This window comes from Aureobasidium subglaciale (genome assembly GCF_000721755.1).
Source record: "Aureobasidium subglaciale EXF-2481 unplaced genomic scaffold scaffold_8, whole genome shotgun sequence".
NCBI classification, from domain to species: Eukaryota; Fungi; Ascomycota; class Dothideomycetes; order Dothideales; family Saccotheciaceae; genus Aureobasidium; species Aureobasidium subglaciale.
The window spans coordinates 808,540-835,868 of NW_013566987.1; the positions used below are offsets into that span (position 1 = coordinate 808,540).

At 51.9% G+C, this 27,329-nt stretch overlaps 11 protein-coding genes across 11 annotated transcripts; 8 read left to right on the top strand and 3 right to left on the bottom strand.

Annotated features, from left to right (window-relative positions):
• Positions 1 to 994: 994 nt before the first annotated feature.
• Positions 995 to 4,392, bottom strand: AUEXF2481DRAFT_672194 (uncharacterized protein). The gene is made up of 6 exons (XM_013489307.1): positions 2,922 to 4,392; positions 2,638 to 2,864; positions 2,396 to 2,582; positions 2,291 to 2,345; positions 2,189 to 2,231; positions 995 to 2,141 (listed from the first exon to the last, which is right to left on the bottom strand). The coding sequence occupies exons 1-6, from the start codon at positions 4,021 to 4,023 to the stop codon at positions 1,161 to 1,163; spliced, it is 2,595 nt and encodes an 864-aa protein (XP_013344761.1). The 5' UTR covers positions 4,024 to 4,392; the 3' UTR covers positions 995 to 1,160.
• Positions 4,393 to 5,242: 850 nt separating this feature from the next.
• AUEXF2481DRAFT_668051 (uncharacterized protein) lies at positions 5,243 to 6,931 on the top strand. Its single transcript, XM_013489308.1, has 4 exons — positions 5,243 to 5,537; positions 5,632 to 5,848; positions 5,908 to 6,432; positions 6,507 to 6,931. The coding sequence occupies exons 1-4, from the start codon at positions 5,352 to 5,354 to the stop codon at positions 6,839 to 6,841; spliced, it is 1,263 nt and encodes a 420-aa protein (XP_013344762.1). The 5' UTR covers positions 5,243 to 5,351; the 3' UTR covers positions 6,842 to 6,931.
• A 796-nt stretch (positions 6,932 to 7,727) lies between these two features.
• On the top strand, positions 7,728 to 9,090 carry AUEXF2481DRAFT_4478 (uncharacterized protein; the record flags this gene model as incomplete). Its single annotated transcript, XM_013489008.1, has 5 exons — positions 7,728 to 7,748; positions 7,885 to 7,903; positions 7,962 to 8,135; positions 8,195 to 8,391; positions 8,446 to 9,090. 5 exons carry the CDS (start codon positions 7,728 to 7,730, stop codon positions 9,088 to 9,090), a joined length of 1,056 nt encoding a protein of 351 aa, XP_013344462.1.
• A 607-nt stretch (positions 9,091 to 9,697) lies between these two features.
• AUEXF2481DRAFT_4479 (uncharacterized protein) lies at positions 9,698 to 10,101 on the top strand (the record flags this gene model as incomplete). The annotated part of the gene is made up of 3 exons (XM_013489009.1): positions 9,698 to 9,703; positions 9,760 to 9,797; positions 9,882 to 10,101. The coding sequence occupies 3 exons, from the start codon at positions 9,698 to 9,700 to the stop codon at positions 10,099 to 10,101; spliced, it is 264 nt and encodes an 87-aa protein (XP_013344463.1).
• A 940-nt stretch (positions 10,102 to 11,041) lies between these two features.
• Positions 11,042 to 12,424, top strand: AUEXF2481DRAFT_39332 (uncharacterized protein). Its single transcript, XM_013489154.1, has 6 exons — positions 11,042 to 11,061; positions 11,131 to 11,202; positions 11,258 to 11,292; positions 11,352 to 11,552; positions 11,607 to 11,968; positions 12,028 to 12,424. Exons 1-6 carry the CDS (start codon positions 11,048 to 11,050, stop codon positions 12,094 to 12,096), a joined length of 753 nt encoding a protein of 250 aa, XP_013344608.1. The 5' UTR covers positions 11,042 to 11,047; the 3' UTR covers positions 12,097 to 12,424.
• A 124-nt stretch (positions 12,425 to 12,548) lies between these two features.
• On the bottom strand, positions 12,549 to 15,495 carry AUEXF2481DRAFT_88341 (uncharacterized protein; the record flags this gene model as incomplete). Its single annotated transcript, XM_013489236.1, has 2 exons — positions 12,549 to 14,905; positions 14,973 to 15,495. The coding sequence occupies 2 exons, from the start codon at positions 15,493 to 15,495 to the stop codon at positions 12,549 to 12,551; spliced, it is 2,880 nt and encodes a 959-aa protein (XP_013344690.1).
• A 222-nt stretch (positions 15,496 to 15,717) lies between these two features.
• Positions 15,718 to 18,944, top strand: AUEXF2481DRAFT_39333 (uncharacterized protein). Its single transcript, XM_013489155.1, has 2 exons — positions 15,718 to 18,609; positions 18,662 to 18,944. The coding sequence occupies exons 1-2, from the start codon at positions 16,162 to 16,164 to the stop codon at positions 18,788 to 18,790; spliced, it is 2,577 nt and encodes an 858-aa protein (XP_013344609.1). The 5' UTR covers positions 15,718 to 16,161; the 3' UTR covers positions 18,791 to 18,944.
• Positions 18,945 to 21,176: 2,232 nt separating this feature from the next.
• Positions 21,177 to 23,136, top strand: AUEXF2481DRAFT_673283 (uncharacterized protein). Its single transcript, XM_013489309.1, has 3 exons — positions 21,177 to 21,378; positions 21,498 to 22,801; positions 22,896 to 23,136. The coding sequence occupies exon 2, from the start codon at positions 21,525 to 21,527 to the stop codon at positions 22,692 to 22,694; it is 1,170 nt and encodes a 389-aa protein (XP_013344763.1). The 5' UTR covers positions 21,177 to 21,378; positions 21,498 to 21,524; the 3' UTR covers positions 22,695 to 22,801; positions 22,896 to 23,136.
• A 545-nt stretch (positions 23,137 to 23,681) lies between these two features.
• Positions 23,682 to 25,359, top strand: AUEXF2481DRAFT_673248 (uncharacterized protein). Its single transcript, XM_013489310.1, has 4 exons — positions 23,682 to 23,804; positions 23,975 to 24,134; positions 24,310 to 24,567; positions 24,628 to 25,359. Coding segments are annotated over exons 1-4 (1,008 nt in total). The 5' UTR covers positions 23,682 to 23,802; the 3' UTR covers positions 25,216 to 25,359.
• A 161-nt stretch (positions 25,360 to 25,520) lies between these two features.
• AUEXF2481DRAFT_88346 (uncharacterized protein) lies at positions 25,521 to 25,953 on the bottom strand (the record flags this gene model as incomplete). Its single annotated transcript, XM_013489237.1, has 2 exons — positions 25,521 to 25,847; positions 25,903 to 25,953. 2 exons carry the CDS (start codon positions 25,951 to 25,953, stop codon positions 25,521 to 25,523), a joined length of 378 nt encoding a protein of 125 aa, XP_013344691.1.
• Positions 25,954 to 26,171: 218 nt separating this feature from the next.
• On the top strand, positions 26,172 to 26,896 carry AUEXF2481DRAFT_4486 (uncharacterized protein; the record flags this gene model as incomplete). Its single annotated transcript, XM_013489010.1, has 3 exons — positions 26,172 to 26,176; positions 26,236 to 26,347; positions 26,417 to 26,896. 3 exons carry the CDS (start codon positions 26,172 to 26,174, stop codon positions 26,894 to 26,896), a joined length of 597 nt encoding a protein of 198 aa, XP_013344464.1.
• Between the last annotated feature and the right edge of the window lie 433 nt (positions 26,897 to 27,329).

A 27,329-nucleotide genomic window follows, 5' to 3' on the forward strand; every position in this document is an offset into this window, starting at 1 on the left:
CCCAAGAAGGCCTACCGTCGCATGACCATGGCAGGTGCCCCCAACGACTTTACCTTCCGGGCCGGTGCACAAGCTATTACCTTTGCATCATCGCCTCGTCGCACCACCTCTCAAGAGATCAAGCCATCGATCCGCTCCGTCGTACCTGAACTCCCCTCCACCGCCGGTCAAAAGCGCAAGGCCGACAACGAAGACTTGAGAAAGGAGGCTCCGAACAACATGACCAGTGACAAGGAAAACGACGACGACGAGCAACGTCCCGCAAAGAAGGCCAGATCCGATAAGCCTGAACACGCTCGTCCATCCACCACTCCCGCACCTGCAAAGACTCCAGTCAGAAAAGTTCCTACCATGGGAGTCAGACCCAAGTCTTTTACTCAGAAGCCAAAGGAGAAGCGTCCTGGCATGTTGAGTGCTGCTCGTCTTGCCGCACTCGCAACACCCAAGAGACGCTGATTTTCCGGCATCTCTCATCGTCATCACCATTGCAGACTCGATGGTCTCGCAACACACCTTTTCGTATCTTCTACTCTGCGATTCTTCTTTTTTTTTTTCGAAAGTTGTTTTCTGTATACTTATTCCCCCACCACAAACACAGCATGACACGAAGGATAGGATGCTTGTTTCCACTGTTTTGTTTATGTGTTTTCGGAGTTGGCGAGGAGTGTTGTTTTTGACAAGAACAGCACTGTAATTTTTTTTCCAAATCGACACCAGAAGGCGTTTTTTTTTTTTTTTTTATAAAAGTCATCAGGAGTACAGACTCTGATGAGAAAACGGCGCTTTGTTTTTCTTGTTCGGCATGGAGGTTGATCATCCTTGGGAGCATTTCGTTTATTATCACAGCATGGGAATGGAGTGCTTTCAGTCTGTTCCCACATTTACATTTCGGAAAATGCGAATTGATTGTGTTTTTGTTCAACCCTTACTTCTGCCTACCTTTGTTATGAGGTTTTGTTGAAGAGAGATATGGAGGTTAATCGCACCCCCTGATGTCTGTGTATTCATTGTTGTGCTATGTAATGTCGGTCGTAAGATGGTCATCGTCATGTTGCTCGTCAAGGTCTGTTTTTACTCCTACACTCGTCCAATGTCCTAATCAAAGGCTTACGACTAACCTTCCACTTTAGTCTCGTGCCTCATATTGTCGTCTCCTCCCGTCAATGACTCGTACGACCAAGTCTCTCCCCAAGCCAATTCTTCAATCCCATGGTACTGCTCTTCTTCGTAACAGCCTTGAATTCGAACCTGCTCTTGTCAGGTGGTCTGGTGTACTCGACGACTTGGTTTCTGATCTCATGATCGAACGAGCGTCTGAGGGGTCTGGGTGGTGCCTGGTTCGTCAAGCCTAGCATAAAAGGTACTGACGAATGCTGTTGTTGTATCCTGGATCTGTTGCTCGTGACTAGATCTGTCGCCGGAACAGGAGGTGGAGGTCGAGACGGCTGACCATCCTTCTTCTTGCTAAAATGATCTCGCCATCTGTTCGTTGTCGATTTGTGGCTACGAAAGCTGTCGATGCTGCGGACGTGTTTGAGAGCCGAGCCTACGCTCTTGCCGTCCAATTTGATCGGAGACGAGAAGAACTTCTCTTTGCGCTTTGAGGGAGGGGTGACGTATTCCATCCTACCGTTATCGTTGGAGGAACTGGTATTGGTGTTGTCGTAATTGTTATGACTGAAGATGGTGTAGCTCCCAACACTGATCCCACCCGTGGCCAAATTACTCGGCTGCTTGTGTACTTCTCGTGCCGGCCGAGACACAATCCTCGTACTAGCTGCCCTTACGTTCTCTTTTCCGACAGATTTGCTTCGCTGAGGTGCTTTCACTTCGGTAAGCCGCTTTGAGACTTGATGCTTGCGCGGAGAGGACTCTAAAGCTTCTTCGAGTTGTCGGAGATCTGCCGCAGAGGCACGCATACGCTCGAGAGATTGTTGTCTTGGTGCTGCGAAGGCGCGACCCTGTAGGCGCGACGGTTTGGCAAGGGAAGTGACGATCGTCCGTGCTGGCGAGTTTGACGTCTGACCAACTTTTGAAGACGCGTGTGATGTCGAATGCTTGTGGCGGCGATGGTTTGAGCGTTTCTCTTCTATCGCTGCAGCGACCTGTGCAACGGAGTTTGGTAAAACATCCAACGAGTTCTGCCTATGTGTCAGCAACAGTCCGCTGAGCATGTTGGCTGCCTTACCATATGAATGACAATGATTGGCAGCTGAATTGACAACATTTTCCTGCGAAGGTTTCTGCTTAGTTGCAATCCAGAGCTACGCATTGGAAGCATGTGACTTACGTGCGGGAACCACCGATGGTAATGTTGAGGAAATACCGCACTTCAAAATAGTTGCCTGATATGAAGTGAGAGGATGCCGCATGGGAATAGTTGGATGGGACATACCGCATTTGATTGTGGCATGTCCTCTTGGGATCTCGAGGTCGCATGTTCTCGTGATGGAACCATATGCTTCTACACCAGTCCATCCGTTGGCTCCCTGTTTCATGCTATGTTTACTTAGTATAGATCGCTCGTTGCTTTCAAATATCCTAGCTTGACTGGCAGACTGTTCCAGAGTGGCCGCTGCCGCCTGGGTCGTGATCAGTATCAGTGAAGTAAGTAGTAGATATGGAGTGCTGACTTACATGCCGATAGCACAATATGTCCCTTTCTAAACTCAAGTCAAGCTTCTTGATGGTCTTCCGACTGCCATTGGCGATGTGGATATCTACGAAGATACTGCTACCGCTGACCCATACTTGTCGGTGAAGACCTGCTGTCATCTTGGCTGTTTCGAGCAGACCGGATCGCGAGAAAGATTGCTCATCGGACGCAGTCAGTGGGCTCGGCAGTGACCTCAAGGCCTTCTCTGCTGTAACTGGGCCATTAGCAAATGCCTCGACGTCCACGTCACAATGACTCTACGTACGGTCATACGTTGGTAGGACAGAGATATCCTCAGAACATCGAACCAAGTATTGCCTACCTCCATCCTTGATCAGAATAGTAGCACACAGTACAAATCGAATGCGAGCATGCTTGGAGTGAAACGGCGGCGGTCCGGTGTCCAGAGGGAGGCTAATGACGAAGGGCAGACTGGTGAAGGAGGGTATCAGAGACCAAAAGCAGTCATCATCCGGGAAGTCTTGTGGCTCTATCATGTTACGAGGTGGTGGATGGGTCGAGTCAATCAACTCAGTACCCAAAGACAAGAAGATGGCCTTGCGATTACTCGACGTCTCTTCAGTCCCGACGAGATCAACGGCTATTCTTCCTAGAGTCAAACTCTTCTTGTTACGTGATTTGTCGGCTTCGTCAACGATGACCCTGACGAATCCCTCGACTGTACCGCCGCCAACGAACAGCGGGGCTGCTATCTGTAGATCAGCGCCAATGCGCGGGTGACGATGGGTTGGAAACTCGAGGATGTCTCGTGGGACGGGATTTCGAATAAATGTACCGGACGGCACTCTTCTCGACGTGTCAGATCCTACAGCGTCCAAGCGAGCTCTAATCTGCTTGACTGGAGAATGGCTCTGCCCACGATATGGAATGGTGCGGCTGACGTTGCGTTGGAGTGGTGTAGGAGACGATCTTGATGTATGGTTTCGCTGATGTCTGGGACGATCGCGAGTGTTTGAAGATTGCCGAGCGGGTATGCTAGAGATAGGTATACTGTACAGACTTGAGCCGTCGCGTAGGCTTTCTGGTGTGTCGATGGTCGATTCGGTCGTGATTAAATCATCTCTGTAACTCGAGCTAGAGCTACCAGCAGGCTCGATAATCCTGACCGAGCTAGTGCGCTTCACAGAAGGGCCCCTCCTGAGCGAGCTTTGCCGAGTGATGCTAGGTTGGCGATGGACGCTTATGATAGACCTCTTCTCTAGAGCGTCGACCAGGCTTGGCTCGGTGAGCTCGCGAATGTCTGAAAGGGGTCGCATGCCTGGCGGCCATCTTTGACGTCCAGGTGGGTCTCCTCGTTCGATTGTAAAGACTGGTTTTTTCCCTTTTTCGTGTTGTCCTCCATCCATGATACGGCCCGCGTATGCACGAAGTCGAAGGGGCAGGCTAGAGAACGCCGTCGCTGGGATGATGTCGACAAAGGAAAAGGACTGTGGTATCCTGAAGATGCTAAAACGAAGGACGTGCAGCCAGTTGATGGAGATGCTTGCTGTTGCTGGCGCCGAATATGCATTGAGGGAAGGAGATGTTGAACGCTCATGTCAAGAATACATCCTTGGCTTGATCACTTACAGTTGGAAGGCACGAATCTCCATGCCACTGCTTACAATGCGTCCTGAGAACTGTTCGGAATCACGATTAAGCAATTTATACCTAGGACACATTCACTGCTGTCTCTTCATACAGAGACAACATCAGCGATGATTCCACTCGAACATCGACAATCTTGTCTCCAAGCACCATATGGCTTTCGGCCCTCCGCGATCACAGTCAATCCCCGATGTAGACTTCGTTGTCTAATCTCGTCAAATTGCCAATCCTGCGAGGTCATGCGGTCAAGGCAACCATGTCTTACCAACAGACTTCAGGTCGGAAACTAACTCGGGCATTGCGGCATTGATTGTTTATCTGCATTCTTGCTGCGCTGCAAGCTCAATGATGTTTCGAACAGCCATGGTGGTCAACATGGCATTGTCCATCATCATGAGACATGAGATTGAGATTGATGGCGACGCGGACTCGCGAAATGATGCTTCAGTCCGCGGAGATTTAAAGTTGTGTCCAAGCCCGCTAGAAGGAAGTGTCGGATCTGCTAGGCTTGAACAGGTATCTTGTCCCGATGTCCTGCAGGTCGATGCAAAATCAGATCATTTCTTCGCTGGAAATGGCGCGCGAGAGTGAGGGGAATTGGCGGGTTTTGAAGCATCGTTCCCAAGCCAAGCAGGCTTCGTGGCCCTTTCGCATGCCCACATGGCCGGCGGAGTGGCTGCTCGCTCCTTGTCTTCGTCCGGCCAGCGCCGACGAGAGACCGGGCCCCTCCTTCTCATCACCTGTCGCTGGTGACAGGGCGCAGAGAGGACTCGGAGCCGGGCCACCGTTCAGCAAGCGCGCGTCATGCGCGCAAGTGCGGAGACGAAGGGCTTGCGAGAGAATTTTCTTATTCTATGGGCTTGCTTAATCCCTCTTACCACCTGCCGTTTTCATTACCCAACTACTTACCTCACCAATTGTCGCTCACTTTTCGCACATGCCTTGCAAGCTTATCGCCCACGATTAGCAATCGCTTGACATCTAGTTTTACGTCTCCCCGCCTTTGGACCTATTGCGACTGCTATCTCCGCATCTAACCTGCGCTATCTGAGGGGTATCTCAAGCTCGGCCAGAGGGGTACCTGCAGATGGGAGATAACAATAACAGCACCACTCAAATGGCTGCTACCGACATCGACCACGCTATCAATGACCATGGCGATGCCGGGCAAGAGGCCACGCCGAGCTCGCTTGAGTCGACTCCCGAGCCTTCCACCACTGAGATAGTACAAGACCCGGCCCAGCCGCAGAAGCGCAAAGGAGGCCGCAAACCTGTACGTCGTGACACATTTCCATCTCTCAAGTTTGAGATAGACTCGTAGCATATTGTAAATGTCACACGTCATGGCCTTGCTAACCCAGCCAAAGATATATGCCACCTCGGAAGAGCGCAAGCAGAGGAACAGGCAAGCCCAGGCTGCCTTCCGAGAGCGCCGCACCGAATACATCAAGCAACTCGAGACCACCATCAAGCACCATGAAGAGACACTGCAGACATTGCAACAGAGTCACCGCAGCGCGGCTGACGAATGTCTCATGCTCCGATACAAGAATTCGCTTCTCGAAAGAATCTTGTTGGAGAAGGGTTCGTTACTCATCGTCGGCTCTTATCTTTCGTCGTCGTCCCAGCTGACCAGCATCCAGGCATTGATGTGCAGGCCGAGTTGCAGATGAAGACGGGTAGCCCTGCTCTCGGACACTCGTATATCCCTCATCATGCACCGGCGCCAATGGCAGCTGCTCCTCTTCAACGTACAGCATTGAACCGTCAGCATGCAAGACGCTCCGGCCAGGTCTATCCTCCTCGGATCGGACCTGGTGCGACAGCGCAATCTGATCTTTCTTTCTCTGCCCGTTCTCCCCAAGGCCATCCCACCCCGTCGTCTCATGCTTCCTCACCCACAGCCTTGTCTACTCAGTCACCTGCTGCTTTGCAGCCCGGAGCCATGACCCCGCCAGCATCGGTAATTGCTGGAGGGCAGCAGCAACAGTATGGTGTACCTCAACCGCCTCGTACACGCTACGTCATGCAGCACCCGCCTCAGCACCGCGGACCTGCCTTCTCGGCGCCCAACGGAGTATCTAGCATCGCAGAATCAACCAATGGGGTTCCAGGTGGTGCATCGGCATTCTACCCATCGCCATTCCAAAAACACATTGAGCAGCTGGGCAAGTGGTCTCGTTCCCTCTTTCGGGCATGCTCGATAGAACTCTGTCGTCCTAGGTTAATCTCGTGAGTACAGATCAGGAGTACGACGCGCAACCAACATCATCGTCGATGCTCGAGACCGAATCCGAAGCGAACGAACAAGCTCCCGTCCAAGGCCCCGAGCCCACCCAATTCCCTCCTTCGAACCCTTACCACGCAACACATCCCGCACAACACGCCGACCACCACGGCCCTGCCAAGGGTAGTGCTCAGGAACACGACCGAGGCCACCCAGGGGAAGGCCAGATTCCCGGAATGAACCAGATCTTCGATCCTTACGACCCCATGATGGACGCGGATCCATTCGGGTTGTCAGCAAGCATGCATTTCCCGACAGATTATGGTTTCCAACATCCACCACCGAGGTGAAGAGCTGAGTCCTTGTGATCAGGACGAGGATCTGAGGACCTACTCCAAATGGACAGTGTTTATTTGCTTTGGAGGGTTGGCTTGTTTGCAGGTGTGTTGCTCTAGAGAAGCCTTGTGTTGCATCACTAGAGGCGAAGAAAAAAGTTACGGAGTATGATGTACAGAAAGGATGAACACATATGTTCAAACAAAAAGTTGCTGTTTCAGATGGGAATTATTCTTTAATATTACTGCGGCATAGCAAAGGTGTTTGGGCACGGGGGAAAGAGTTGCAGCTGGGTGGAATTACGACTCTAGCAATCATAGTTGTTGCTTCAGCTGGCATCACGCTGGCTACCGATACATGTTTTGATGCATGGATGACTACTGTAATCAACAATCGAGTGATTGCAAAATCCAAGCTATTATCAAAGCACCATCTAGGCTTTACGTCAAAGACCTATGTGTTTGCGAGACGTCTCGATTAATCAATTGCTAGAGTGAATTGTCTGATGCAAATCTAGATGTGTTGGAGGGGTGAAACAAGCCGCCGCGGGGTCGAGGATAAGATAGTCCACTGAGTCCAAAATGATCCAACGATGTGCGCTCGAATGCAGCGCTCACAGTAGAATAGGTGTATGAACTCTTGAACGCACACAATTCACACGTAGTAAATAGACAGATTGAAGACTCGTGCGAGCAACCCTACGGTAGTACAACTCGTCACAACTCCGAAGTCATTATGAGAAAGGCTTAACCGAGCTGTTCGACAAACGCACAAAGAGAAAAGCGTGCACGGGCCATCCAAGTTTGCGAGTGGATTTCGCAGCAACGCCAGCTCTGCACTTCAGCGACGGGGAGAGTCTGATATCGCTCATCACACAGAGACAGATCAAGAACAGAAAAAATGGCTTCTGTGGCAAGCAAGGTACGTCTGCTTCCACGGCGGCACTTCGTGCGCAAGTCTGCAATTTCGACCTGGATCAATTGCAGCTCGACGAGAGCTCCCGAAACGCCATTTCGCATCTCCAATGGACAACCGCTGACCCAATTCTTGCGTGCAGAACCTTTACGAGCTTCTGGGTATCGAAAAACCGCACAATGGACATATGACGAGCCCTCTAACCAGTCTCGTATACAGGCAACGACCTGGAGCTCGACCCCAACAGAGAGCCTGAACCTCCTACCAAGGTCATGGACAAGCCCGTCCCTCGCGCCGGCAAGCGCAACGCTGGTCCCGAGGCTCCCTCGACCGACGCTCCCAGACCCGCTGGCCGTGGTGGACGCAACGCCGCCTTCACTGGCTCTGAGCAGGGTATTTTACCTCATTCGACCCACCGCCCGAATCTCCACCACTGACACCAAACGCCGTAGCTTTCCGCGATAGAGGCGCAGGTGCTTCTAACAACAGATCCAAGCCTACCGATGACGGTGTCCGCCAGGACCGCCGCCCCAGAGGTGACGGCGAGGGCCGTGGTGGCCGTGGTGGCCGCGGTGGTCCCCGTGGTGCTGGTGGTAGAAACCCCCGCGCCGGCGACAAGCACGACCGTACTGGCCACGCCGGTAGCAACGTGAGTTTGGACTGCATGTTTACATCAATGAATCGCTCTCTGACAAGATCGTAGGACCACGCCAAGCAGGCCGGTGCCGCCTGGGGTCACGAGACCGGTAACGCCGAGTTGAACGACGAGAAGGCTGCTCTTGCCGATGCTAAGGCCGAGGAGGCCAAGGAGGGTATTGTCGCCGATGCCACTCCCGTCGATGCCGAGGGTGCCGCTGCCCAGGAGGTTCCCGCCGAGGAGGACAACGTCAAGTCCTACGAGCAGTACCTCGCCGAGCAGCTCGAGAAGAAGGCCGCTCTTGCCGGTAACTTCGAGGCCCGCAAGCCCAACGAGGGTGCTTCCAAGAAGTTCCCCGAGGGCAAGGCTTTCGAGCGTGACGCCAACGAGAACTACGTCGCCCCCTCCGCTGGCAAGGCCAAGAAGCAGAAGGAGCGCAAGGACAAGAACCTGCTCGACATTGACCAAGCCTGGAAGGAGGAGCAGTCCCAGACCCAGGACTCTGGATTCCGTGGTGGCCGTGGTGGTGCCCGCGGTGGTGCTCGTGGTGGTGACCGTCCCCGTGGTGGACCTCGTGGCGGCCGTGGTGGTCCCCGTGGTGGTGCCGCTAGAGGTGATGCTGCCCCTCGTGAGAGCGCTCCCCGCGCTGCCCGCACTGGTGCCTCGCCCAACGTTACCAGCTCCTCGGACTTCCCCACCCTTGGTGCTTAAATCAGCTCACTCCCTTGAAGAGAGCGAGGTCGTTTCTGCACATCGGCCTATGAAACCAAAAAGCAGTCACGGCAAAGAACTGGAAAAGGAAACTGTCAATGAATTCCTAGGGAATTACGGGCCTTTGCTCCAAGCGTGCTGAAACCCATTCATGTACCATTGTCACCACCAACTAAGTCGTCTTCCGTGCGATAGCAAAATTGAGAATTTTTGAAAGTTTACCCAATCATGAGTCAGTCCCTTCGTGCTTCATCTGGTAGATGCATTGATCCTCTGCTTGCTAAGTCATTGAGAATTGTTGTTTCTGTGTATTTCATGTTTGTCTTCGATACTACAAGACGGTCGGTCGTGTATTGAGTAAACTCATGAGCATCGCTCACAAATTGTCAATTGAATGTAACCTCGAGCAGGTCCTTGTGTTGCTCGATGGTATGGTTCAAATCAGCACATGGAGTTGTAGTTGTAGCTGTTCTGATAGAGCGGGAATCGCCGCAAACTGAAGGAGGTCCAAGCTCGCGACTGGCAATTGAGTGCAGCTTGACCATCCAGAGCGCGACATTGGTATTGCGCATATCATCACAAGTCATATCCACCCTTCACCAACATCATGAGTGTGAGCTGAACGTTGTCGCGTAGACTACACGAATCTGTGTACTGACTCACTCGCAGTTTGTCCCCTTGAACCCGCGGCCCATGCTGCAATCACTGTTCGTCCACCCGTCACCGTTCTGTTTCTTCCGCCGATCGCGTCCACCCTCTGGGTCAACCATACTGACATGGCTCAATCACAGCGTCAATGATGAGGTTCGCATTCGCCTGAAGTGGGGTCAGGAATACACCGGTCTGCTCGTCTCGGTCGACTCGTACATGAACATTCAACTTTCCAACGCAGAGGAGTGGATTGACGGAAAGTCTGGCGGTAGCCTCGGTCAGGTCCTCATCAGATGCAACAACGTTCTCTGGATCTCAGCAAGCAATAAGTCAAAGAAGGAAGATGTGGAGATGAGTTGAGAGAGGGACCTGGACAAGAAACAAGACCCAGAAGGATAGACGACTCTGGAACTGGCCAGAATTTCCAAGGACGGCACGGCTGCGTCGCGCGCGCAAAGTCATAGGATGAATGGCTGGAATGGTCAGATGGTGTCGACACAGCAAAGTGCTGCCTTTCCGACCACAATCATCGAAGTCTCGAGGGATGTAAAACCGGAAACCATGCTATCAGGTTGCACCTAAGGCGTTAGGGGCGCTCGAGGGTAAAAAGACATTCGGATTCGAGCAAAGAAAGCTGGACTACCTCATCACATACGCGGATATGAAATCACTAAATATCAAAAGCCTTGCATCTTCATTCTGTCAGAAACACCTTTTGATCCGGGTACTCAGAAGGACGCGGATCTAGTATTCAGGACCCTCATATCCTGGTGGTGACATGTTTCGATAAGCTCTCGTGTGTTGCGATGGTTGACGCTGCTTTGGTAATATTGAGGCGCCCATAACCAAGACACATCCGAAGGTAACCAGATTGAACCATGTACTCACAAGTCACAATGCACAGATGTCTGCTACTGAAGTTGGCCGCCTACTGATGCAAGGACCAAACAGAGTGATGTGTAATGTGACGATGAATTTTGAGGTTATTACTGAATCCGGACATCACAAATCTAGTTCCAACATCGGTAAAGTAGTGCTCTCGGGCTGAAGAGGTGGTAAGAAGGACAGGGTTGGAAATGAGCTTTGCTTGGCAGGCGTGGATTGGCGGGGCGTGTTGTTTTGGGATGGAAATCGGCGTCAGGAAGCAAACACCCGGCCTGTGCTAGTTGGCAAGACATTTTGTCTCTATCCACTCACACCTCTCACCACTTTCGATCCGCTTTCACACCCACTCTCGTTCCGCCGTTTCCATCTACTCCTACAACAAAGCTGCATCAACAAGAGAAGAAACACACATACTCCAAACATGGGTGAATCAAGGCATGTGCTTCTGCCCACCCGGCGCATGTCAGGGGAGGAGCAGTCCACAGCTAACTGGTGCCGCTACAGACAAGAACTCTTGCAATGGCTCAACAGCCTTTGCTCGCTCAACCTCACCCGTGTCGAGCAATGCGGTACCGGGTACCAACGCGCCCAACTCGCTCCCACACCATGCTCCGACTGACAAAGCATTCAGTGCCCCATTCTGCGCAATCTACGACAGCATCTTCCGTACGCTTCTCTGCCTTTGCTTCCATGTCATTCCCTTCGGCTGACTTTCTTTCCTCCAGTCGACTTGCCCATGGCTCGTGTGAAGTTTAACGCAAGCGCCGACTATGCATACCTGGACAACTTCAAGATTCTGAGCAACGCCTTCCGCAAGCACCACGTCGATCGTCCCATTCCCGTCGAGCAACTAGTCAAGTGCAAGATGCAGGACAATCTCGAATTCCTGCAGTGGACAAAGCGTTTCTGGGACCAGCACTACCCTGGTTGGTCGGCTTCCTACACCAACACAACCTCGACATGTACTAACGAAGAACTAGGTGGTGACTACGACGCCCTGGCCCGTAGAAAAAACCAATCTGTTGGCTCCGCTCCTGCTGCTGCCCCGAGAGCTTCCACCACAAGGCGCGCCCCCGCCGTCTCCGCAACCTCCGCCGCTGTCACAAGAACACGCACTCCTCTTGGAGGCTCAGGAGGTGGTGCTCAGACCGCTGCTTTGACACAGGAGAACAACGCACTTAAGGAGACTGTTCAGGGCCTGGAGCGCGAGCGCGACTTTTACTTCAGCAAGCTCAGAGACATTGAATTGCTCGTCCAGGGTGCCATGGAAGCCGAGCCCGAGCTCGAAAAGGATGAGGGCGGTCTCTTGAAGCAAATACAGACTATTCTCTACTCGACCGAGGTAGGTTCTCTTTCTGGTGCTGGAACAGAGGACGACGACACTTACTGATGCGCTCACAGGAGGGCTTCGAGATCCCAGCAGAGGTTGACGATGAGGAGGGCGAGTTAATCGAGGAGGAGACTTTCTAAGTCATCTCGCAGCTCTGAATGTCAGCACACCAAATCCAGACAACATACATGATCTCACACGATTTCATGTCTCTGTCATGCAATAACGCCAAAACACTTTTCGTCACTTGCTCAAGATTCCTCCTTATTTTGGCTTCAGGTCAAAGACGATTACAGCAGGTCTGTGGATAGATAGAAGGCTATGTGGCTCGAAGGGGTAAAAGGGGCCTGATGAGGATACACTGTGCCGACTTTCACCTTTTTCCTTTCAATAAGATAAATTTGTCGTTGTTAGTTCTAGCATAGCAAGAGATGGGCCGCATGAAGCAGCTTTGAACGAGAAAGAATGCAGCGATTTTCATTTTCCCTCATACACGTTTTTCTCTCGTCGTCTACACGTCTGTTCGCAGTGAAAGGTTCTGCACGATGAGTGTTGCTATCAATACTCTGATGTTCATTCCGTCCATCACCGTCTACTTCAATCCACACAGGCATCGACAATCCGGCACAGGACACATGGCATGCCTAGCGAACCATGTCCTGGCATGATGAGCATGAAATCCATGCGTACAGGTAGCACAAAAAGTGATGAATTTACTCAACACATCCGTCTCCTTTTCACCACTCTGAACCTCTTTCGCGCGCGTGGGCTCAGGGGTACCCAGCCATTGCATACACAAGCAACAGCGTGGAAGATGGCGACCACAACGAGGACATACTGTTCCTGCACTCGCAGCCGGGCCAGCAATCCTTGGCTGTGCTCCTTTGGCTGGTGTACTACTACCATGTGGGTGATGGGTGTGTGTGGCACTTTCCTTTGCGAGAGAGTGTTGGCAGTGTGCACAGCGGAGAGCCAATTGTCTTGGTGGCGGCGCGATGAGTTTTGTACCTCCTCTAGTGACTGCGCGACGGGTATGCTGCATACTGAATTTTGTACGCTCGATAAAGGCACGCCAGGATTGCATTTGCATAAAGTAGGTTTCCTTCCACATTTCCCAGCGAGCGTCGTTGACGTAAAGAGGGTTTGTGAACGCGGTGGCTAGGACGGCGGTCTGTAGGTCTGACGTGCGACGGATGTAGGATTGGAAGAGTTCCATGGCTTTCTCGCTCAGACCTGTTAGGAGCACGCCTTCTACATTTCCGGCTGTGATCAAAGTGCTGCTGGTTTGGGAGATGAAGGTTGAGATTTGGCTGTCGCTGAGATGTTTGATGGCGATGCCTAGACGGTCAGAGAGTTTGATGTCAGCGTCGAGTTTGTGGACTACGTCAATCCAATCGCTGCTGGACAGGAAAATGAGAAGAGATCTCAGATATGGATCTGTCGCGTCTTCTTCCATCCAGCGGCACATTTCGCGTTGCTCGTCGTTGAGCGAGTCTGACGCTATCAAAGCTCCCAGTCCGATATTCTGGATAGTTCGCTCGCGGATCAGATCTCGCAAGATCTCGAGAGCGATTGTCTTGCGTCCTCTAAACATGGCAGTCGCTACTGCTTCGTAGTATCGTTGCTTCTTGACAAGGTAATCGCATCGCTCTTTCGTATGCTCATGCGAAAAGTCCCATCCACACAATGCCAGACATAGCTGACGTTGCTCGGGTTTCTCTGTTCGTACTCCGACGTAATCGGGCAGACTGTGACGTTCGAGTACTTTGCGTACCACGTCTTCGAACGTCTCGGGAAGTGCATTGGAGGCAGATGTCACTCTGTTCGGACCGTTGCCCAATTTACCTTCCCAGATGTTGCTCACACCGAGAAAGCTCAAGTCAAGAGTATCTGATGCCATGCCTCCGTCTCGAGCCAGGTCTTCGAATCTCTTGATGGTGCTCCAAAGTTTGATCAATGCCGGGTCTTCGGCAACAATCTCGATATTTCTTCGAGGATCAAAGAGATAACCTTCTTGGCAGCGCCTACGTGGCACGTTGGCAAGAGCCAGCAGATCCACCACTCTATCGTTGCGCAGAATCTCGGGAGCCTTGGTCACGCTATCATCCAGCCATTCCTCCGTTCTAGCAGCAGTGGCTGTTTTGGACCCATTCAGTGACTTAAGGTTGCGGTGATCCAGCTGAGATGGTCCACTCATCGGGTTCGGAGCTTTGGATGGATATTGCTCGTCCTGGCTGGGGCTTCCACTGTCAGAAGCTTTCCGCAGTGCTCGTACTTCTTGCGCGACACAAGGGTACTGATCCTTTGGTTCAAAGATGGATAACCCTTTGTTGCAGATAGACAGGTCACCTCGTCCAGTGATGTCGACATGATTCGGATTAGGAGCATAGATCAGATCGATGTCGCGATTCGGGTGCAACGCTATAATGGCCTGGCGATCCTGATCGTCGAGGGACACCCAGTCAAAAGCAATAATCCTATTGGCGCCTCTGTCTTTTCTTGTACCAGTTTCTGGTTCTCGTAGACTGTGGGTACGTGAAACATAATGAGGCTGATTCCAAGGATTCCCTCCGTAGTAATTTACCGATGCTGGCCGCAGCTTCGAATGTACTTTATGCTGTGCTGTGTCATACAGCTTGACCTCTCCTGTGCTGGACAAGACACAGAAACGTCCCCTTTTCTGGCCTGAATATCTGATGCTCCAGACGCTAGTGGTTTGACTGTTATCCGTTGCTGGACGTAAGTCAAGGACTGCACCATTGTTGGTGGCATCAGCACCTGCTGCACTATTTGAGCGTGACAAGTATCGCTTATCCCAGACCGTGACAGATGGATCACCTGTCGAGCCGCCCGACGCAAAGTAGTTCTCGTCCAAAGGGTCGATAGCGATATTGTTGACCAGTTTCGTTATACCACAGTTGCCCAGTCCTGCAGTACTGGTGGACGAGTCTGTTCCGGGTGTTAGTCTTTAAACCATTTACAGTGTGATGCCTCCCGGATCAACCATGAAGCTTACCTCGCAAATCGTACAGACGGATGGTTTGACGTGAGACAGCAGCCAGCATTTGCTGTGGATGGTGAGGGAAGAAGCGAATACTTGTGACAGCCTCTGAAACGCACAATCTCGAATATGCTTCATTGGATTCGATGTCGTATACGGTAAGACAATTATCATGTCTAACTCGATCTAAACCAACTGCAAGAAGATTCTGTGTGTTGAATGCAATAGTGTTACATCTTCGTTGCGTCTTGATATTGAAAAGGGCGACAGGATCAGATGAGGCAGAATCATCAAATCTATATAGCTCGGCATTGCCAGATGAGAGGCCCAAAGCTACAAGCGAGTCATCTGTCCTAGACCAGTCGAAAGCGGTGAAGTTATTAACTTTCTCGCGGCGGGCTATTGGCTTGTACTGAATGCCTTGTCTGTTCAAGGACCGAGTCTCATAGAGGGTAAGAGCATTGCCGGCGACATCGGCTAGCAAAAAGCGAGCTTGATCGGGGGTCGAGAGGGGAGACCAGCGTATTGCGGCTTCCATTGAGAAAGGGGAAGTCGCTCTTTGCGCGTCTACATACAGACGTTTCGGGTGTTTAGCTGAGGTGAGCAGAATGAATTTGAGAATGCTCTAGATGGTCACATTGCAGTGGTAGGGCTGAGATGATCGCGGTAGACGCGACTGCCAAGCCTTGCGACGATAACCTCAACCATGATATCACGAAGGATGTACTATTGATGTATTCGCACCACCGAAGTCGACACAGGAAGACGCACCAGCTATCGTATGATACTGCTTGACCGTAGATCAAGCCCTTACCAGCTCTTTTCTCGCCCTGCTTTCAGATTGTCTTCTCTCAATTCTACCATGTCACGAGTCTGGCAAATACCATATACTGGAAGTGCTCATACTTAATCTTTCTACTACACACTTGATCATTTTACTCCTCATCTGTTTTGTTCCTTGGAGGATACTGCTGAGTAGCCTTGTTCAAACATAATATTCTCACCAAACCACTTTGTTATACGAACATGAACTCCTGCAAGCTGGGTGGACAGCGTTGTACGATAGAAGACGCATGTGAAAAGGCCCGTGCGCGGTGCTGCCAACCTGTGGGGAAGCTGATGCTGGACGCGCAACGCGTGCATCAGGAGAACTGAACACAACTCCATCACATTCCTGACCAACCTCAGATGTGCCGGCGCAAACATGAGCACCGAGATGCTCCACCTTGACATGGCCATGGATCTGGATCCTGGCCGACAAATCGATCCCGACGTCCAAGCTACGCTCAGCGACTTCCTCACGTACAGCGAGCACCTTCCTTCGACCATCGCTCGCAGTCTCTTCCTCATCAAAAGCCTGAACTACAAGGCCAACGAGCTTCAGCTCGAGATCCACAATCACCTGAGCACATACAGCAATCTTCCGCAGATCACCGCGACGGCGACCGACGCGCCTGATCCTGTCCGATTGCGCAAAGACATCAGCCATGCCTACGACGCGCTGGAGAAGTGCAAACGCATGTCCCTCGCTGAGGCCATCCGTCTCGAAGAAACCGTTGTCAAAGATGGTGCGAAGCTACAGATCGTGCAAAAGAAGCTCAAGGCCTTGCCTCTACCACCCGAGCGCGATGCGACACCGGACCCTGGCCTATCGTCTCCCCAGCTGAGAAGAAATGCCCAGGCACAACAGCAGGCTGACAAACGCACCGCCCAACACCGTACCGGCAACGCTCCACGCGTAAGAGCGCATAAGATCATGGTCCCTGGCGAAGTCCTTCCACCTCCAAACCCAGATTCACCTCCACCATCCGACTTCTCGCCCTCTCCATCACCTCCACCTCGCTCGCCTGGTCATGACAAGTCTCGCAACAACAAGACTCCTGGTAGACCGCCAAAGACACCAAAGCTGCCCAAGCCTGCCGCAGAACCCAAGGATGCCGCCCAGAAGCCCCCTCGTATTCGTCTACCTGGTTCTAGTGGTACCAACGCACACTCAGCCGTCGCGGGCATAAGTACATCGAATGCCCTGATGGCTCTGACTGCCCCGCCTCCAGACGCAGCGCCAGGAAGCAAGTGGCTGCCATGGAAGAGACTGACCGAGTACGAGATGGCCACGCTTCGCAAGAGGATGAAGAAGAATGCCATCTGGCTCCCATCGCCTGCAATGAGGAACCGGGAGCTGAAGAATCTTGGAAGAGGTGTGACTGCCATGGAAGAGGCAAAAGCCGCTGCAGAAGCTTCGGGTCAAGAATTCCTTGACGAATTCGATCCCCTTGCGTGGTCCGATCCAACCTGTATTCACATTACGGATGCGCAACAGGCTGAGACGGCCAAAATGCTCGGTCCGGAGTTGCCAGATGACAATCACGATGCCGCGCTTATCAATCGTGGCATGCGTCTCAACGAGGCCAAGAAGCTGAAACGGGAGAAACTCAAGGCTGAAGAGGCTGCTGTCAAACTACAGGAGGAGGGCGGTTTGCAACCTCCCCTAGAGCAGAACAAGGAGAAGAAATCGCCACAAAAGGCGCAATCAAAGTCCAAGTCACCAGTGCAGCCTAGCAAACAAGCTGTAACACCACAGATTGAATCAGAGCCACCTGCCGCGCCTGCCACGGAACAAGCAGAGATCGTGCAGCTGCCTTTCGTGGAACAAGCATTGCCTGTATCCGAGCCAAAGAGTAAGGCTGAGCCGAAACAAAAGAAGCAAGCTAAATCAAAGCCTGTACCTGTGTCTGTACCAGAAATCGTACAGCCAGAGGAAACACCAGCTGCTACGGCATCTCCACGGCTCGAGCCTGTCAGTGAACCTCCCGCCGCGCCAGAAACTGCGAAGAAGGCAGAACCTGTGGCAAGTACCGAACCCGTCACGACAAGAAAGCGGAAACGTGACGCGACTACTCCTGCGGTAGTACCACCTCCAGCTGAGCCTGTCGCGGAGTCTCCTGACGTTCTTTCACTTCCTCGCCCAGGTCCACAGCCAAAGAAGCTGAAGTTGAGCGTTGCCGCTCCACCACCTGCGGACACGCCCACAATTACCATCTCTCATCGTGCCATCACTGCTGCCAAAGATACTTCGTCTCCCAGTAGCGCTAGCACACCTGTGGCCCCCAGTCCGCGCATTTCCGCACGACAGCAGACGCAGCGCAGTCAACGCAACTCCGCCCAGCCAGAACCTCCAGTCGCACCGACCGAGGCAGTTGCTCAGACGCCCGCTGCAAACACGAGAGCTGCAAAGCCTGCTACCATCACGCTCAAGCACTCTGCCACAAAGGCAGCATCTGCAGAACCAGCTAATCGACGTCAAAGCCTACGTCGCAATTCGAACGCGTCGCTGCCTGGTGCTGCGAACAACAAAGTCCGCTCTCCTGTGCCTGTCGCTGTAGCTAGTACTCTGGACACCACTACTGGAAAGAGACCAACTCGAAAGAAGCTCCCTCAGGGAATCCTCCAGGCTGAAGACAACGGAACAAAGGTCATAGTAGGCAAGCCAAAGGGACCATCGAAGAAGAAGAAGTCTCATCAGCAAAAGGAGACCAAGGAGGAGACCGCCACGCCCGTCATGGAATTCGAGGACCTTGATCCCGATGAGCCACGTTACTGCATTTGTCAAGACGTCAGTCACGGCACAATGATTGCCTGTGACAATGAAAGCGTAAGCGCTCAGCCTGATAATCTGACATGCTTTTACTGACTATACTATCTAGTGCGAATTGGAATGGTTCCATCTCGGCTGTGTCGGTCTGACGGAGCTTCCGAAGAGACGAACCAAATGGTACTGTCCTATCTGTCGCAAAAAGCTCAACGTTGGACTGGACAGCAATGGCATCGTTTGATGCTCCCTCGAGACGATTGGAAGAAGGGATGCTTCGGCTCATGGTTTGCCAGTGATTCGGAGTGGCGTGCTTTACGATTATGACCTCTCGATACCCAATACCAGCTCTTGCTTTTTCTAATACTAGTTTATAAACCACTCAAGTGTTTCTCCCCTATCTCAGTGCGTAGCGGATGCGTGAGGTCTTTTCACACTGTTGTCACTCGGCCAATGAGAAAATGCTCATATTTAGCGCCAGCAAAGCCCAAGGCAGAAGGTGAGAGATCTCATGAGTCCCTGTCTCAAGCGCCTTACTCGTGCATGAGAGAAGAAGTCGAGGCTTTGGTTGAATATTGCCGACTCGTTACCCTCCAATCGATTTGCTGCGCTGGCACATCCATCATCCTCCTGCTTGGCACTCTCTGCCCGCATGTGACCCTGATATGTTCGACGATTCGTTGATCACATCCACCAAGCGGAATGTATATTATACCTCAGTCTCGGTCTAGTTCTCGGGCTTCGTATCTTCTGCTGCATTATCGTGAGGGGTAGATGTGAGATGTGGTGTGGTTGACGGCTAATATCAGCGAGCGCTGTTCAGACATGGCGACCATCTTGGATATATAAATGGCTGAATCTCACATTCTTGTCAACAGAACAGATCATTCACAGCACCGTTACTACCTAACGTCAATTCATATATCATCAATATGCCTTCCTGCTCTTGCTCCAACTGCTGCAGCTCTTCTGGCTGCAGTAACTGCGGTTGCTCGTCCTGCGGCGTGAGTCTTGGATCAGATATTCGTTCCGTAATACCGATACTAACGGACTGTAGCACTAAGTGTGGATGCGCTACATCTGACATACCGGGTTGTTGCAATCGTTGTTGGTTTGTAAGATTGTTAACACCATGCATGTTGGTTCCAGCTCTGATGTCCGACAGTTGACGCTCTTTGATGATCATCGCATCGCTGTTCGTCCCACGAGTCACGTATATACACCAAATTACGAAACACGAGACAAGTTTATGATCTTAAAATATCGTCATTGTCATAACCAGCGTGATCTACCTTGTTGATGGTGTAATGGTGGTGAGCTAGACTGAGCAGGGTCACCCGGCCTGTGACGGTCTTGGTCAAATTTGGTGACCGTCATTATACCAAGCGTTACACACGCAGCAATCTCAACGCAGTACGTATCGCAAGCTCCCGAGAGCATGCGTATGAGCGGGAAATGAAGCGTGATACTCATTTCACTATTGCTTGAACTTGTGCAATTTACCTCGACGACTGTCTTGTTTGCCCGGCAAGGCACGCTTGCGATGGGTGCCGGACACACTTCTTTCCGCCAGCTCAATCAAACATAGTTATCCAATCCACAGGAAGCTGCGTCGAGTAATACAGGATAGTTTGATTGACGCTGTTTCACCAGACCAAAGTGATGCTTGACGTAGGCGGTGAATTTTTTCCAAATTCCAACATCTGATAAGGTACCGCTTGATACAAGGTTATCTCCTGCCTGCATCACGGGACGTACTTTCCAAGCCGAACGATACACAATTGCTAAAACGGCCTGCAGATGGGTCCTGTGATCAGTCTTGGGAGCCCTAGAAACAAGTTCGATAGTCCATGGCAATCGAGAGATCGTGTAAAGGTGCATTGCATACCTGCCTGCCTTCTCCGTTGTTGTCTCGACGCACGGCTACAGGCCAGACGCTTCCGGCACCGCCGATATTTGAGCGTTCACGCAGTTTGAGTTCAGTCTGTCAAAGGGGCAATGTGATAACCTTTTGCCGGAGTGCAGCAGCGAGACCTGACACGGAATCTGGAAATCCTTCTCTGCGAGCTGCTGCGGGGTCCAAGCCAGCAGCGAGCTGGTTGACAAAGGATGATGAGGCCAGAGCTCGTTGAGTTGAGGCGCGTGGTGGGTGGGGCTTTAGTTCGGAAGTCGGGCGAAATCGTGGAGCACCTCCGGCGACCCAAGCCGATGAGGAGGATGGCTGACCCCCTCGAATATTGGAGGCGTGGCGACATCGGGCAACGCGATAACAGCAGGATCCTTGGTCTTGGTCTTGAGGCCTTATTTGAGTACGAGAATGGTCATGAGTTGGACCACACGTGTGAGCTTCGAGCGGTGCTAAAGTATCCGCGAGACAAACTGTGGCTCAAACGTCCATGACGAGTTGTAGCCTCTCAGAAGACGCGCAGCGCGCATGGAACAAATAGGTAGACTTAGACTTTGAAGGCCCGAGTGCGACTTCCCCATATGGTGGCTACCTCGATGTGATAGCCAATCAACAAACCACGCTCAAATCATGAGGCAGGCGTAAACTGCTGACGACCTTGCTCCTACTACGTGATCACCAAGTTCTTCCTTTCGCTAATCACTCTGCTATCATCGCACTGAACAATTTTCGTCTTCTTCCTTCTTGCTCTCTGCAACAATACCAACAAAGAGACCCTGCTGTTTCATCGATCGAGTCCGTAATCGCGTACCCCGCTGTGTATCTCGCGTACCTAGATTACGTGAATCAAGTCGCGCACACAACCACTCAGCAATTTACCCACCCTAACACCATAAAGACACCAAAGGTCTCCTTCAATCGTCGGTGTAAGTCATACCAGGCAGCAAACATCCAAAGGCCTTTGTCTCTTCCTTTTGAACCACCGTCGCCTTGATCCATACGTCATCAACGTATTCATCAGTCTGACTCGTATCTCGTGCCGCAGAGAAGCATCCAGCATTACCCAGCGAACATGGCCCACCCTGCAACTTCTGCCATCACCATGGCCTTTGATTCTTCATCCTACACCGGCGGCATGGCCAAACACTCTACCGTCAGCAACCTCTCTGCTGCTGTGGCCAGACACGGTGCCGGCATGCCACTCACACCCCCTAACTCCGTATCTCCGGGCTTGCCTGCAGTCGCGCAGGCCGGCCTGCTCTCGCCGCCTCCCATTCGTATCGACGAAGAGGACGGCTCTCGTTCGGCTCTTCCCCTCAGCAAGGGCGCTCTTTCGGGGCTGGACGCCTCGCAGTCCATTACCGCGTCCATGCTTGCAAAGCACCATTTGCCAGGCATCATGCTCGGACATGGACCTGTCGCGATCAGGCACGTCATGGCCTGTTTGACGCAGTCCGTTCCTGGATTCTCGCGCATACCACCAGCAAAGGCACGCAGGTTGGTTGTCGCAGCCTTGGAGAACAGGGCGGGCGGTGGTGCTGATGGCGGCGTCGTGTTTGAAAAGGTAGGATGGGGCAGATGGGACGCACACACAAAGGGCGAACGCCCTGATCTGAGCTCAAGCTATCGAGCCGGAAAGCTTTCCCCGCCACCCAGCGAGCCCGGAAGTTATGCTGCCTCGTACTCGGGATCAGGCTTTCCTGGCTCATTCAAACCCCAGGAAGGCCATCAGCTCAACAGTTGGGCAGAGTCATCGATGGCTTCCCATTACGACGACCACCTAGAGAACATGAGCATGGAAGAGAACGAGGCAGACAAGATGTCTCTCGATGGCTCCTCATCAGCCATGTCTGAGGACGACTCCGTGACTTCCGATAGTGAGGGCGACGAGACCGAAGAAGAGGATTGGGCTGCGATGGGACCAGATGCTTTGCGCAAGGCTTCCGTGTCAACAGCGGCCTCTCCTGGTACCAGAAGAAACTACAACCTGATCAGTATTCCAGGATCCTTGCACGAAGCACGAACAGCATCTGTGTATGGAAGTGCTGGCGGCGCTAGGTCGTCACTCTTAGCAAGATCGACACCTCAGTTCGCCAGAAGGCCATCCGCAATGAGTTATACTCAGCACCGAGGTAGTGTCAACCAGGTCCCTCCTAGTCATGGCACCACTCCGATGGAAATCGACCGGACTACTCAGGAGCGTGAAGCCATCGAGGCCCTCTTGCGTATGGGCTCAGCATAGGCGATGGTTGATGGCCGCTAAGTGGATGTCCTCGTTCCATCTATTTCTTCTCCTTGTGGGTTCGATGGTCGTTTTGTCTTTCGTCTCGGCTGGTAGACTCTGCGTGGGTACGAGGATCCTTTTTTGTCCCTTTGGATGATTGTTATACGACACTGGGCACCAGTCTCGCCGACACAATGTCAAGTGCTGACCGTTGGCGAGGTCCTGGATTGACATGGGTGGCGTCTTTTTTTTTTGGTTTACGTTGTTGCGGCATCTCCATTCTTGTTGTCCCTGTTGTTAAGGCGAGCATTTTTTTTTATGTTTGTGACGATGGCATGCATGAGAGATGATTGAAAGAGAGAATATGCAAATAATCAAGGAGGGTTGGAAACGAGAATGATGACCAGCGAAGGTGGAGAAGAAGGTCTTGAGCTCGCACCTACTGTCGATATCGCAAGCGCTTGAGCTCGACCATTCTCCCTTCATGCCGCGAACCTACATAGCATCTTGTACAAGCTCGCCTGCTGCAAAGGCAGAGATCTCATTAGCTTGACCAATCTCAGCAGCTGCAGAGCGAGCTTCTGATAACAAAGCTTGGCATTGGCCAGCACAACACAGAACCAATGTGCATACACCTACTCGTGACGCTCGTGAGTGCTGTAGCTTTGGATCTGTTGTCAGCAGTGTCTTGCTGTACGATCACTTACCTGACTAGCTCTTGCCGGATTCGATTGCGGAGCGGAGGTGACAATAAGCTCGCAGGGTCTGACAGTGGAAAAGATGGCTTTGACACATCAAACCGGGTAGCTCATCCGATAGCTGTACTAAGTACTGATGCTCGAGAAGCTGTAGTCAGCACCGAGAGTAATAGAGTGCGAGGATAGGGATGATGGGAGGAAGAGAAGGAAAGATGCTCAATGTTTGATGATTTCTTTTGACAAGACCAGCACGGACTTTCATCAACGCGAGCACGCGACGCCAGGCCGATCACTCTGCCTACGTATTCCAACCACTGAGATCTGCTTGAATCACTTCTACTTGTAATAAATCGTGCATCGTTTTTGATAATCTTTGACTGCAGTCTATTGGGAACACTCACCGAGTACTTGCACAAAACTACAATATAATGTATGTATCCTTTTATTTTTTTGTCTGGGCAGGAGAGAAAAGACGTCGGCTATCACGACCCAAGTCTGCGGACGTAATGGAAATGGCTATACGGAAAACCTTCCTCTATCGCCGTTGTGGCCACTCGACGATCCAATGTGATAGGACTGAAAACTGACATGCGGGAACAGGCCTCTTACCGCTGCTGAGTTGCAGGTGCATCCCGAGTTTCCGCACATCACATGGGATCTGAAGCCTCAGGCTAAGGGCAAGTTGTCTGTTGCAAAGGGGAGGGGAGGGCCTCTTGATATCGCGTGGGAGGTACATGGAGAGGGTGAGAATAAGATGGTGGTAAGTGTCTTTCTCTTTTTGTTCCATGTTGTGTTGCAAGACATGTCGGTTTGGTCATGTATGAAAGGAGTGCTCCACGTGGGAATTGTATATGGTCATCAACTTCTGGTGGAGATATCACAGCATCAGACGGAGAATGAGAAAAAGGTATGGATCTAACATGATGTAACGGTAGTGGATTATGGGTCTTGGTGGACTCAAAACCTCATGGCAGAGACAGACCAAGGACTTTTCGCATACACAAGGATCGAAATACTCCTCTCTGGTCGTTGACAACCGCGGCATGGGTGAGAGTAGCAAGCCTTTACAACGTTACTCGACCTCAGAGATGGCCAAGGATCTTCTCGAAGTCATTGATCACGTTGGCTGGACCAAGGAGAGACAATTGAACCTCGTCGGCATCAGCATGGGCGGTATGATCGCTCAAGAACTCGTGAGTAATTCCAGCACATTCTCGAGCGAAACATGAAGAGATGTTGATCTGAATGTCTAGGCATACATGATTCCCAACCGCATTGCAACACTCAACCTCATCTCCACAGCACCTCGACTGGTAAACACAGTCGGCTTTGTAGAAAACCTGCGTAACCGCATCAACCTCTTCATCCCTCGCAGCATCGACGACCAACTAGCCCACGTCAAACACAACATCTACACCGACGCCTTCCTCGAAGCCCCTGACGGTCTCGAGTATAAAGTTCAACCTTTCCCAACAAACGGAGACCGCTTCGCCGCACAAGAAGTAGCAAAACGCCAGATGCCGCAATACTTCAACCGTACAGGATTCATGGCACAAGCGATTGCTGCAGGCTGGCATCACAAGACCGATGCTCAACTCAAGGAGATTGGTGATAACGTGGGTAGAGAGCGTATTTTGGTATTGCACGGTACAAAGGATCGTATGATTACTTTCCCTCACGCTGAGATGATGCTGAAGGCTTTGGGTGGTGAGGAGAGTGGTGTTCGCAAGGCCTTTTTCGAGGAACAGGGGCATGTGGTGCCTATTGAGCTCAGACAGGAGTTTAACAATTTGATCGAGGAGATGGTGGAGAAGGGCAATGCGCTGAACGCAAAGGCATAAGTGCCTGTCAGGGTTCTTTTGCAAAATGTATGTATAGAGCGTAGATCGTTTTATCGTCGTCGATATAATAGATAGATGTATTTTGTTCTCGAGGAAGAAGCGCTTCAATGTGCAAATGCAGTAGTTCTTTCTGCTCGTAAAGAGAGGAGATGTTATACAAGAAGTGTAGGTGTGTTTTCGATAGAAAGAATAAGTGGGCCCAAGCCAGATGATTGGAAAAGGGCAAACCCGCCAACGCCGCGCTGTGATTTCCAAGGACGATAGTAAGACAAGATGATGATGTTGATATGGTAAGAGGTGGGGATTTATGTCGTCTTCTCCAGCAGTTCTTTTGCTTCGTTGACCTTTGTGGCCAGGTAAGGGCTACCGCCACGATCGGGGTGGTTCAGCAGCATGAGCGAACGGTGCTTCTTGCGAATGATGTCGCGAGTGAGGCCGCGTTCTCTGTGACAGGGACGGTTAGTGGCGTGCTTCCAGATAGAGAAGTGTACGGCAGGAACGAACGTGGTCTCGAGGATCAAGGCAGCTTCCTTTCTGGTCATCTTTTGCTCAAAGCCGCCCTTGTAGAAGGCCTTGCCTACTGCGCTGGTGCCACCACGGTAGCGCTTGAAAGCCACGAGGCCAGCGCGACCCTGTCGAGCAACGTTAGTAAATATTCGTCGCGCATGAGATCCGCAGATAGCGTACGAAGAAGGCGGTAGCAGCGATTCCGAACCCGACAGCGAGAGCAGTAGCCATGTTGTATTTGTGTCTTTTGTATTGGTGAAAGCGACTTGGTGACGACGAGCAGCGTGGAAAAGTTCGGAGGTTTGTACGTCTCAAGTTCCGTCCTCCGGTGCCTTCGAGCCTTCGCCGCAGATGGAGAGTCTTGGCAACTCCGCAGTATCCAAAGAAGTTTCGCCCGCAGAAAGAATTATTGTTCCATCCATCTTGACATTTGACAAACTCACGACAAGATGAGGTATGCGACCACTCTTTTCCACAGAGAAGCCATGAAACAGCTACTGACATTCACTCCAGAATCGAGACGTGCTATTTCTGTTCGCAGCCCTGCTACCCGTCAAAGGGTATCACCTTTGTCCGCAACGATGCTCGTGTTTTCCGCTTCTGCAGATCAAAATGCCACAAGAACGTACGTTTGAGGAAAAGCAAACCAATCACCAAGAAAGGCGCATCTCGCTAACACATCTACCCTCTACAGTTCAAGATGAAGCGTAACCCCCGCAAGCTGGCCTGGACAAAATCCTTCCGTCGCGCACACGGCAAGGAGATGACCGTCGACAGCACCCTCTCCTTCGCCGCCCGCCGCAACGTCCCCGTCCGCTACAACCGCGACCTGGTCGCCGCCACCCTCAAGGCCATGCAGCGCGTCTCGGAAATTCGCGGCAAGCGCGAGCGCCAGTTCTACAAGAACCGCATGCGCGGCAACAAGGAGCGCGATCTCGAGGCCGACCGCAAGCTCGTCGCAGAGAACCAACACTTGCTGCCCCCTGCCGAGCGCGAGGCCGCACAGAAGCTTCTCGACGACGAGAGCGAGATGCTGGATGTTGTCGACGAGCTGGACGAGGAAGAGGAGGAGGAGTTGGAGAAGCAGCAACTCGCCCAGCAGAAGCTCAAGGCCAAGAAGAAGCAGAGATTGGTCAGAGGCTCTGGACCCGAAGACATGGATGTCGACGCATAAACGACTTGAACTATGTGTGTGTGCGCTTGGCTTTTGTTGTTCCATCACCCCCTACCTTCACGGCGTTTTCATTCTACTTGCATCCTTTTTCCTTTTCTACATGGGTCTTTTCTTTGGGGGAAAAAGAGCGAAAAGCACAGGGACTGGCGTTCGGCTTCACCTTTCTTTACGGATACCTTTCGCAGCAGCAGCATTTTATTGCTAATTCGCCCTTGCCTGCCTTGTTCATAAGGGGTTGGCTCGTTTCCAATATCTTCAAACTCTGTCTGCCTGTTTCTTGAGACGAATGTGACTGTCAAGTGAGATCATAATCAAAAGGAAGCATACCGTGGACATACCACTTGCTTAAGAACATAAATTAAGGAGAGGACCTTCTCTCATATAGAGGTCTTGCTTGTCTCTAGATACAAATACAGGAGCGTGTTTTGCTTCT

Excerpts from the sequence above, each read along its gene's own strand:
- AUEXF2481DRAFT_672194 (XM_013489307.1), bottom strand. The coding sequence starts at position 4,023 with ATGGATGGAGGACAACACGAAAAAGGGAAAAAACCAGTCTTTACAATC. Across the intron at positions 2,346-2,395 it reads ACATGCCACAATCAAATGCG|GCAACTATTTTGAAGTGCGG; the intron begins GTATGTCCCATC and ends ACTTCATATCAG. Across the intron at positions 2,142-2,188 it reads CAATCATTGTCATTCATATG|AACTCGTTGGATGTTTTACC; the intron begins GTAAGGCAGCCA and ends ACACATAGGCAG.
- AUEXF2481DRAFT_668051 (XM_013489308.1), top strand. The coding sequence starts at position 5,352 with ATGGGAGATAACAATAACAGCACCACTCAAATGGCTGCTACCGACATC. Across the intron at positions 5,538-5,631 it reads GCAAAGGAGGCCGCAAACCT|ATATATGCCACCTCGGAAGA; the intron begins GTACGTCGTGAC and ends ACCCAGCCAAAG. Across the intron at positions 6,433-6,506 it reads AAAACACATTGAGCAGCTGG|ATCAGGAGTACGACGCGCAA; the intron begins GCAAGTGGTCTC and ends TCGTGAGTACAG.
- AUEXF2481DRAFT_39332 (XM_013489154.1), top strand. Across the intron at positions 11,553-11,606 it reads CTGGGACCAGCACTACCCTG|GTGGTGACTACGACGCCCTG; the intron begins GTTGGTCGGCTT and ends ACGAAGAACTAG. Across the intron at positions 11,969-12,027 it reads CTATTCTCTACTCGACCGAG|GAGGGCTTCGAGATCCCAGC; the intron begins GTAGGTTCTCTT and ends ATGCGCTCACAG.
- AUEXF2481DRAFT_39333 (XM_013489155.1), top strand. The coding sequence starts at position 16,162 with ATGAGCACCGAGATGCTCCACCTTGACATGGCCATGGATCTGGATCCT. Across the intron at positions 18,610-18,661 it reads TTGCCTGTGACAATGAAAGC|TGCGAATTGGAATGGTTCCA; the intron begins GTAAGCGCTCAG and ends TATACTATCTAG.
- AUEXF2481DRAFT_673283 (XM_013489309.1), top strand. The coding sequence starts at position 21,525 with ATGGCCCACCCTGCAACTTCTGCCATCACCATGGCCTTTGATTCTTCA.
- AUEXF2481DRAFT_673248 (XM_013489310.1), top strand. Across the intron at positions 24,135-24,309 it reads AGGGTGAGAATAAGATGGTG|TGGATTATGGGTCTTGGTGG; the intron begins GTAAGTGTCTTT and ends ATGTAACGGTAG. Across the intron at positions 24,568-24,627 it reads GTATGATCGCTCAAGAACTC|GCATACATGATTCCCAACCG; the intron begins GTGAGTAATTCC and ends CTGAATGTCTAG.